Source organism: Bidens hawaiensis, unplaced genomic scaffold (genome assembly GCF_021521415.1).
Source record: "Bidens hawaiensis isolate Kalapana, Puna unplaced genomic scaffold, B.hawaiensis_p1.1 tig00032031_1, whole genome shotgun sequence".
NCBI classification, from domain to species: Eukaryota; Viridiplantae; Streptophyta; class Magnoliopsida; order Asterales; family Asteraceae; genus Bidens; species Bidens hawaiensis.
In genome coordinates, this window is record NW_027495416.1 from 79006 (window position 1) to 90104 (window position 11099).

Consider the following 11099-nt stretch of genomic DNA (forward strand, 5'->3'; position numbering starts at 1 on the left):
CCCACATGTAGGGTTGATCAACGAAACCGGTTCCTGGACCCGAACCGGACCCGAACCGGTTCCTACCCGTTTTTTGTAGGAACCGGACCCTATCTGATTCAACCCGATGATCCGTGACCGGTTCTTGCATTTCTGAGTGGGGGCGGGTAGGAACCGGAACCGGTTCTGGAACCGAACCATCCGGAACCGGTTAGGAACCGGTTCTAGCCGTTGGATCGATTATAGCCGTTGGAAATCGTTTTTTTGGCCGTTTTTTGACCGTTGGGGTCAAAAATAGCCGTTTTTTGGCTCCCCCAAGCACCCCACTACTAGTATAAATAGGTATTTGGTGTCATGGGTTCATCACAACACTCAAAACGCAAACCCGAACGCAAAAAAATACAAAAAAACGCTATTACAACGTTTTGAGTTCTCTAATATCTTGTTTTCTCTTCTTCTATATTCATATTTGTTGTTATGGCTGCCTCACAATCATCGGTTGGTCAAGGTTCCAACGCTGAACCAAGTTTCGTTCGTATTGTACCTCATAATCGTAATCAAGAGATTTGGTGCAATTGGGATTTGGTTGAATTGAGTGACCATTCATTGAAGGCTCGGTGCAAGTTTTGTGGGGTTTATTTAAACCGACTTTCGAATTCAAATTTGAAGAAACACATCGAAAAACCGTATTGCAAGGCGTTGAAAAAGAAAGTCGATTCGCACCAAACACAAATGGATAGTGAAGGCGGAATATTTACATACCAAATTGATCGAGTTCAAGATCGTATGGCGAAGTTTGTGATTCAAGAAGCTTTGCCGTTTAGCCACTTCGACAACCCTCGCTTAACCGCCATGATTCGAGATACGCTTCAACCACAATACACTCACGTAAGTCGTCATACTCTTAAACGTTATTGTTTAAAATTGTGGAAGAAGGCCAAAGAGGTACTAATTGCATATTTTGAAAATATAAATACGGGAATAAACTTAACTAGTGATGTTTGGTCGGCTCCACATGGTCTACCCGAATCTTATCTTTGTGTCACCGCTCATTGGGTAGACCCGTCATCGTGGGAAATGATGAAACGCACCATTGCTTTCGAACTCTTTGAGTATCCACATACGGGAGATAATTTGTTTGAAATTTTAGATTATGTTATAACAACTTATAAACTAGAAAATAAAATATTTTCAATGGCATTTGATAACGCGTCGAATAATACATCGGCGGTTGATAAATTAAAATTAAAATATACGCCGATTTGCAATGGTGTATTTTTTCACTCAAGGTGTGTTTCACATATCATTAATTTAATCGTGCAAGACGGACTTGATTCGGATGAGGTTACATCGGTTATAAACGATTTTAGACTAATGATACATGAAGTTTTTAAGAAAAGTAAAAAAAGACAAATGGAATATAGAAAATTTTGTAAAGATACGGGAAGAAAAGCTTTGGGAGCTAATTGGGATGTACCTCATCGATGGAATTCCACTTGCATAATGTTTCAAAGTGCTTTGGAACAAAGAGAAACTTTACAAATGTTTCATTCTAGTCTTGCCGAGAATGATTTGGCAATCCCCTTTTCAAATGAGAAATGGGAAATTATCAATGACTTATCGACTTTTCTTGAAGTTTTTAAAACATCAACTACGAAACTATCGGGAACGTATTATCCGACAAGTCCCTTGGTTCTTTCGGAGTTATTTTTAATGGTTAACAATCTTAAAGAATTTGAAAATAAAAGTCCAATGTTTTCAAACATCATATTACCAATGAAGTTTAAATTAAAAAAATACTTTCTTGAATTGCCACCGGTTTTTACTTGCGCCGCCGCTTTAAACCCAATGTTAAATGTTACGGGGGTTGAATGTGTGATAGACGAAATTTTTTCAGCCTTAGATATGCATGAAGTTGACCCAAACTTTTCAACAGAGGCAAAAAATTATTTTAACTTGAATTTTAAATTTATGTATGACTTTTATTTAAATAAATATGGGTCAAACATACACATGCCTATGCCGGGGGGGTCTTCATCAAGTTCAAGTGCTACTAGAGTACGAGATCCCATGATTAGCCTTATGAACACCATTGGCAACGTAACGGCTAAAAAACAAAGGGGTAACACCCCTTCAAGCGAACTAGGAAGGTATAGTGCAAATGATTACTCTATCGGTTTATCCGAAGAGGAATATGGCACTTTTGATGTTTTGGCTTGGTGGAAGGTAAAGGAAACCGAGTTTCCGATTCTTGCCACCATGGCCCGTGATTTACTAACCGTCCAAGCTTCTACGGTAGCTTCGGAATCCGCTTTTTCTCTTAGTGGCAGGGTAATATCGGTGATAAGAACAAGACTAAATTCGGAGTCGGTGGAGATGTGCATTTGCTTAAAGGATCACTTGGACTCAATCGATCGTATTCAACACGTAACCACTCTCGAAGATGAAACACCACTTGATGTTCGAGTGCACGACGAACAAGAAGGCATTTCTACAAGTAATTCCGAGGAAGAAGTCGCCGCTCAATAATTACGACGAACAAGAAGGCTTTTCTAGAAATAATATGTCACAACTTTATATTTATAAGTTTAATGTTTTGTTAGTTTGTTTTTGAAGATTTTAAAACATGTAACCTTTTTTTTTTTGAACTTCTTAAAGTAAATAAAATAAATTTTATGTTAATTGTTTTTTTTATTTTTCATGTTATACAAATACGAATCGTAGTTTAGAATCCAAATCGCAAACGAAAAACGAAAAAAAAAAAAAAAATTTTACACTGTAACCGGTTGGTTGGAACCGGTTACAGTACAGGAACCGGGTTAGGAACCGGTAAGAACCGGTTAGATAGGTTAGGGGTCTGAGGGTGGGAGAACCGGTTCGGTTCCCTAACCGGTTCGAGCCTGGAACCGGTTTAAAATGGGGTTTTGAATATAGGAACCGGTTAGGAACCGGTTCCGGTTCCTAGTCCCAAACCGCTTTGAACATCTCTACCCACATGTATACATTGTTGAACTTTTTTTTATATTTATCATTTGTTCCATCTCGTGTAGTACACGGGTTCTAAAGCTATTTTTTCATAAAGCCTATCTTGTTTAACATGTAAACCCAACGCCTGGGCTCTTAAAAAAACAATTTCCTTTTGCTTTCCTTTTATAATTTTACTTGATTATTCGTAAGTTTGATGTTTTTTTTTCTTTTACATTTTCAATTCCAATTTCTTATTAAAGACATTTTTCTTTTCATAAACTTAGTTTAATCATCGATTTATTCTCAGAGGGAGGTGGTGATTTACCTAAACGAGATGCCATTGGAGAAAGGCGAAGAAAACACGAAATGCGAATTTTGACAAATGCATAATTTAGTGAGATGAACTTCAAATAATAATAATAATAATAAATAACCATGAAATTCCTCTGAAGAAATGTGACTAAAAATGGTGTGATGGTTGTAAATACGCAGAAATGATAGCTTTAATTATTGTTTAGTCACTAGATACTTTTTTAGTTGTCTTATAACCTTATTGATTATACGACATTTCAGACCATACTTGGTCTTTTTTTTTTTTTTTGATAACTGGTTTTGTATGATAATGTTATAAATTTCTTATCTTTGTTATGTAAGTTATACCAACTATATGTTTCACAACTATATGCAACGCGCGGGCTCTTCTACTAGTAAATAGCTTAAAAGAGTAAATATGACAAAAGAACAGAAAATGTCATATGAAACTTTTAATTATATTATTAAATGCGTAGATAATGGATATATTCTTATTCTTATGCTATTAAAACTTTTAAGTTTTAACACATGCAAATGAATTTTTATTTCCTGTTTTTAAAAGAAGGTATTATATAATACAAGACAGTTAGCAAAGATTAGTTACCAACAAATAAATACAAGGGACCATGAAATAACAAACTATAAATTCTAGTACATCAAAATTGTACCATTTCTCTCAATCAACACCAATTTTCTTTACCTTGCCACCACCCAATGACCCAAACAAAAGTTATGACTTTGACTTCTGCTGCTATTTGCATGCATTCGTGTTAACTCATTGAAGATCTTATAATTCTCGCTGTCCAAATACTTCAAACTATGACCGGAAAGATAGCTTGAATTTTTTTTTGCTGGACTACGAACCAAGTGATCTTGATACTCTGACATCAGACATCGATAAAGCGTAGAAAGGTGGGAGTTTACACCACCTAGCAATTCCTTGCCAAATCGTATACTCCAAGGAGCACGTAATTAACAAATGCTCCATGGTTTCTTGGTGATGCAAACAGAAAGTGCGAATTGTTGAGACGATTTGGATATTCCTTCTTATAAGAGTGGGCCTTGTAGCAATTCGTTCCAACAAAGTTCTCCAACAAAAAAACTTTTGCCTATTCTGGAAGTCAGTTGATCCACTCATACAAATAAGTGTTGTTAACCTAGAATTGATTTTCTAGCAATTTATGTGGCCGAGCGGACGATGAACAAGCCATCCGGGTCGACACACCAATGCTAGCCATCTTTTTTAGTTTTTTTTCCTCGTTACTATGAGGGGGCCACACCCAGTTCCAATCCCATATGAAATTCCCACCTATCCTCATGTAACAGTTAACAACCAAATAGTCATTGTGACGAGCAATACCAAACAAAAGAGGGAAACAGTTGTTGAGTGGTATTGGGCTGAGCCAAACGTCCAGCCAAAATATGATCTTTTGATTGTTTTTCAAAAGGCTAGAATATGTTTTGTTTATACCCCAATGCTAGCGATGTAATTTTGTGTGGTTGCCCTTGCTATTGGGTGTTGGTTTTTAATTTTAATTTCAACTGTTTTAAAAGGAAAAAATAACGATAATAATAATTATTATAATGATATAAATATTGTGTAATAAATAAAATTTTGTTAAACAAAATATGGTACGCACCAACAAATTGTAGCACCTCCACGTCGTTAAGACGTGCTTGTGCCGGCCAGGCCATGAGAAAATTTATACAAATGCCTCGTAATATAATAGGATATCATTTCAAAAACAGGGAATATTATCAAGTTTTTAATACATGTATTTGAGTATGCAATCAACAACAAACTATTTATTTTATTGAAATGCATATCAACTAAAATTATATTTTTTCATGAAAATCTTCTTGGAAAAGTCATTCAGTGCCAAGGCCCCAATATATTTTTATTAATACTTTTCCTCTAATAAGAAAAGAGACAAACAAGCCATTTTCTTTTTAATTTCAGCTTTACAAATATCTTACGGTATACAAATTGAAGTTATTAGTTCTTTTGATCACAGAACAATTAGGCATGCCAAACGTTATCAAATTTGAGATATTCAGTTGTATTTTTTTATAACTTTCAAAAATGATTAATACATAGAATATGACCTTTAAATAATATAGAATTTGATCAATATGATAACTTAAATTCAATAAAAAAAAACCACGTGTTGTTCAATGTTTTAGCTCATATGTGTGGTGTTGTGTTTACCTTCCCTCTTTTGCATAACACGTTTAATACCTTACAAGTTTTAACTAAACGTGTTGTGAACTTATATACTAAAAAATACATGTTTAATGAACGTGCTACAAGACATAACACTTTACATTCAACACAACTAAACTTAACTAGTTCACCAACACGAATGACATGACACGTTTAACACAATTAAACTATAATAACTTAAATAGAACGATACGTTAAAACAGTTATCGATATGACTTTAAACACATTTTGAACACAAAGCTTTAAATGTGCGGGTCTCAAACTGTCATATCGACCTGCACGTAACCCATCTAACATGATTACTAAATAAGGTTACGCATACCGCATGGGTCATGCATGTTAAAACCTTTTAGACACGCTGTCAACTATGTTATTAATGTGTTGAACCATTTTATAACTTGAACTATATCCTTTTTTCGACGAAATAAACTAACGAGGTTAGACAGATGCATAGTGGAGGCTTTCACATACCCCAAAAATTGTCAAAAATGAATATTGGTACCGGTACCTAGAGGTGGGCAAATAAACTGGTTAACCGACCCGAAAACTGAACCGAAACCGGACCAGTTTGAAACCGATTATGTTGAAACCGGTTTGGAACTGACTGAAACCGTAGGTTCGGAACCGGTTTGTAATTTTCTCCATCAAAACCGGTTCCACACCGGAACCGGGCAAAAACCGGTCAAAACCCGAACCGAAACTGATCGTAACGTGGTAAGAAACCGGTTTCAACCCTAACCGATACCGATCATAAACCGGTTTTGACTTTTGTTGACTAAACCGAACCGGTTTTAACCCAAACCGTCTAGATCCGCCACTGTCGGGAAGTACAAAACAAGAAAAACAAAAAAGAAATATCCCGATAAAAAAAATCCATCATTGATGGGTTTGTTCCACGCAAGCCAAAACCAGATGAAAAAACAAACAAAAATTGAACCAATTGACCAAGACAAGACAAGACCACCGTGAGGTATAAATAACGACCAAATATAATCATTCTAAAGTTCTAAACGAATTCAACCAACCACGTAAATGGCGAATTAGCAGGTATCTATACCATACGTTCGCTACATCCACTAATTTCCATTTACACACACCGTACCTAATTTCATTTCTCAATCCGTCGATGTAATTTGCCTTTGACTTCACGCACCGAGTATTTTCTAATTCTTCCGTTTGATTCCGTTTCTTCTATGTAATAGTTATAGATATTATTATGTAATGATAATTGATAATTTGACATATGATTTGTGTTAACTTATTGTTTGATTGATAATCTGTTATTGCAGAAATCCGTTAATGAAGTTGTGTTAGGGTTTCTAGGGGAAATAGATGTGGTTGGCCATGAATACCTTAGGCTGAGGGAAATTGATGGATTCTGCAAGGAGTTGGCTGCATAAGTTTCAACCTAGGGATCGGTTGAGGTCGAATACCAAAAAGAGGGAGTCGATGGCGGACGGTGAGGATTCGAGTAGCCCTGTGACGGACGAGGAGGTGTCGAATATAACGAAGCAGAAGGTTGCTGCGGCTAAGAAGTATATTGAGAATCATTACAAGGAACAGATGAAGAATTTGCAGGAGAGGAGAGAACGGTAATAGCGTTTTTTGACGTTTGTGTGAATGTGAAATAGTAATTTGTGGATTTTTACTAATAGGCGGATATTACTTGAGAAGAAATTGGCTGATGGTGATGTGTCGGAGGAAGATCAGAATAACTTGCTTAGGTTTTTAGAGAAGAAGGAGACCGAATACATGCGCCTTCAAAGGCATAAAATGGGAGTTGATGATTTTGAGCTGCTCACGATGATCGGAAAGGGAGCATTTGGTGAGGTAATGGTTTCTCTTTTTATCTTTTCGGTTTTATAACTGGAGTTAAATAGCATATATGTCTTAAGGAAAATAGAAATTTTCGGGATTTTTATCCAAGGTCAATTTAAAACTGAAAACTTGGATTATGAAATTGCGAAACAAAATGAAAAGATTGGATCAATATGTCCAATTGAATGAGTATGAATAAAGAATCCATGTGTCACCTTGACGTGGTGTTACCGTGTAAGTCATCAGTTATGTATATAAAACTGAAACAATTTAACGGATATCGTATGTTATAGGTCAGAATCTGCAGGGAGAAGACAACAGGCACTGTATACGCCATGAAAAAGCTTAAGAAATCGGAAATGTTACGTAGAGGTCAAGTATGTGATCTTGTAACATGAAATGATAATTTTGCTTCGTTTAATCTTAATAAAAGTTAGCATACTTAAAATACATTTTAGGTTGAGCATGTGAAAGCCGAAAGAAATCTTCTTGCTGAGGTGGACAGTAATTGCATTGTTAAGCTTTATTGCTCATTCCAAGATAACGAATATCTATATCTCATAATGGAATATCTACCCGGTGGAGATATGATGACGTTACTTATGAGAAAAGATACATTGACTGATGACGAAGCCAGATTTTATGTTGCTGAAACAGTTTTAGCAATTGAATCTATCCACAAACATAATTATGTGCATAGGTATGCTAAAATTAATGTAGTTCCTTAAAGTTTAATTGTGTAATACTTACCTGACTTATTTTTCTATATTGGATTGCAACAGGGACATCAAGCCTGATAATTTGCTACTTGATAAATACGGGCATTTGCGATTATCAGATTTTGGGTTATGTAAACCGTTGGATTGTAGCACACTGGAAGAGAAAGATTTCACCACAGTGGATAATGTCTCCAATTCAACAGGCGAGGGGAATTCTGCTGCACCAAAACGCACACAACAAGAACAGTTGCAGCATTGGCAGAAAAATAGGAGGACACTTGTAAGTATCATAATTGGTATATAGTATATTATTTCTGATTTTTTATTTAAATGTATAATTGGTGGTTTTTAGGCTTATTCAACAGTTGGTACTCCTGATTATATTGCTCCAGAGGTTCTATTAAAGAAGGGTTATTCATTGGAATGTGACTGGTTTGTAGTTATTATCCCATTATGTATTCACTAGTTGTCATGTAAATCGATTGGATTATTTGAAATGATCATGTGATTTTTATTCTTCACCAGGTGGTCACTTGGTGCTATCATGTATGAAATGCTTGTTGGATATCCACCTTTCTACTCTGATGACCCGATGTCAACTTGTAGGAAGGTCAGTCACTCATTTTAATTACATTAATTTCATGAAGTTAAATCATGTTCTCTGACAAACACACACATGTAATCATATGGTTTTGTTACATTTGGTAGATAGTACATTGGAAATCACATTTGAAGTTTCCACAAGAAGCACAACTTTCTCAAGAAGCAAAAGATCTTATCAGCAAACTGCTCTGTAATGTCAACCAAAGGCTCGGTTCAAAAGGCGCAGATGAAATGAAGGTGCTTCTTATACTAAGTTATTAAATTTCAAGTAACACAACCTTGATCTTTTTATTATGTATTAGGCTCATCCTTGGTTTAACGGTATTGATTGGGAAAGAATATATCAAATGGAAGCTGCATTTATTCCAGAAGTAAATGATGAATTGGATACTCAAAATTTTGAAAAATTTGAAGAGGTATGTTTGTTTTATTGTTTCTTTCCATCTAATTTGTTTGCAGGCACGATATTTAGCTTATTGTACTATGTCTTTTATGGTCATTTTTTTTTTAATATTTCAGTCAGAACACCAAACCAAGAGTTCATCAAGATCCGGACCATGGAGAAGGGTAAATTTTCTGTTCTAAACTCTACAAATATTATCTCGGTTGGTTTTACCTTCAAATGATTTACTGTCTTTTGTTTATGCTAATTTGTGGTGTTAATTTGTAGATGCTTTCGTCCAAGGATATTAACTTTGTTGGCTACACATACAAGAACTTTGAGATTGTTAATGATTATCAAGTCCCTGGAATGAGTATACCTCTCTCTCTCTCTCTCTCTCTCTCTCTCTCATGCACACGCACACACACACACACACACACTCTTGTATTATAACTATCATGTATTACATGCCATTATTATTATTATTATTATTATTCCAGTATTCAATGCCGCTAAAGGTTGCACTTTCAATCTATTTTACTTCTGAATGTTTCTATTCGGATCAAACTGCTAAGTAAAAATGCTTTTGCTTAAAAAGGAAAGGTTTTTGCCTGAAGTGTATCTGATGCATAAAGCCATCTAAAATCACTTTGTTCAAAAAATTAGGTAATTATTGTAGTATAATTTTTTAATCATATTTACACAAATCGTTTGTAAAAAGTTACATTTTCTTTGAAAAAAATTATGCAAATTGATGATTTTAACTGAAAGATTGACAAAGGGAAGTATAAGATGTTCAAAAAATGAAATTGTTGAAATTTTCAAGAGACGGATGAAGTATATGATATTAAAACAGTTTTTTTAAGTGTTATAGTGTATCATTAAATTTCTGAAGCACCCTTTAATGACCCATACCAGCAATGGTTTGAAATGATGAAAATGGCAATTAGGAAATTTAGGCTTTAAACTGTAACCTAATATATTTCCAAGTAATATTGCTATTTGATCAACTTTCTAAGTTTATGGCAATCCTTTATTTAATCGCTTTTTGTTGCCAAATCAAATCCTGGTGACTAATCCTGTATTTGTTTGTTCATGGTTGCAGCTGAACTGAAAAAGAAGAAAACCAAACCAAAGAGACCAACAATCAAGTCACTGTTTGGTAGACTACTGTTTCCATTCTTTATTTTTTTCTTAATATATTGGAGTATATAATTCTAACCTACGAACCCCAAAACTGGCTTAACCAAATCAGACCGGTCAATGTGGCACAATCATTGTCCGGGCATGACCGGAATGGATAAAGCAGCTTGGTAACTAAATAGAACCAAAATGAAACATTCTTGCTAAAATGAACTATTTATTTGGTGAGGTCAATATCATTATTGCTAATATTGTTAGTTATACTTCATTTACAGAGGAAGAACCGGGCACCGAATCATCATAAGGGCACTTTTGGAATTGTTTTTTGCAGAGTCAAAACTATTCTAGCTGCTCTATTACATAATGTTTGTGAGGTTAATTTTTCTTTTGATTGGTATCAAAATTAAATCTAGAGGCCGTTGACTTTTTATTTGCAAATATTGGAAGATCATTTTTCTTGTTTTTCTTGAGCCTAATGAAGCGTGTAAAGAGCCAAGTATTGTAACTTGATTGACCACAGTTAAATCACTAGTCAACTGTAAATTTCCGTTGGTTTAAATTGCACATCTTACCTTTTTCTTTCCAAAATAAATGTAATTTTGTACATAATTTAAGTATATTATTTAATTGTTGTGTGTTAAATTCACATCGATATGTTAATGTGATGGGCACCAACTTGGCTTTGTGCCCTGGGTTTTGAGTTTCTTCTGAGCTGTCTTGTAAGATAAAGTTTATGGTTGATCGGATTAAAGTCAAAACGAAAACTCTTACGTAGATGTGATGATTGATTTTGTGTGTTATTCATAGAACACGTGATGCATAATGTCTCAGTAGGAGACTTTGCCCACTCACACCAAAAGGGAAAGGACACAGCTTGCACGAACAGAAGGGGAGTTGTAAGTATCCCATATTGGAGAGGAAGTAGGCTGACGAGGTTGCGATGAAGCATTCT

At 35.1% G+C, this 11099-nt stretch overlaps 1 protein-coding gene across 1 annotated transcript; it reads left to right on the plus strand.

Moving 5' to 3' along the window:
- The first annotated feature begins 6829 nt into the window (after positions 1–6829).
- On the plus strand, positions 6830–10621 carry LOC143582848 (uncharacterized). The gene is made up of 13 exons (XM_077065326.1): positions 6830–7074; positions 7138–7312; positions 7594–7677; positions 7759–8000; positions 8083–8299; positions 8372–8451; positions 8545–8629; positions 8728–8859; positions 8925–9038; positions 9142–9189; positions 9293–9377; positions 10110–10166; positions 10423–10621. Exons 1-13 carry the CDS (start codon positions 6854–6856, stop codon positions 10449–10451), a joined length of 1569 nt encoding a protein of 522 aa, XP_076921441.1. The 5' UTR covers positions 6830–6853; the 3' UTR covers positions 10452–10621.
- The last annotated feature ends 478 nt before the right edge of the window (positions 10622–11099 follow it).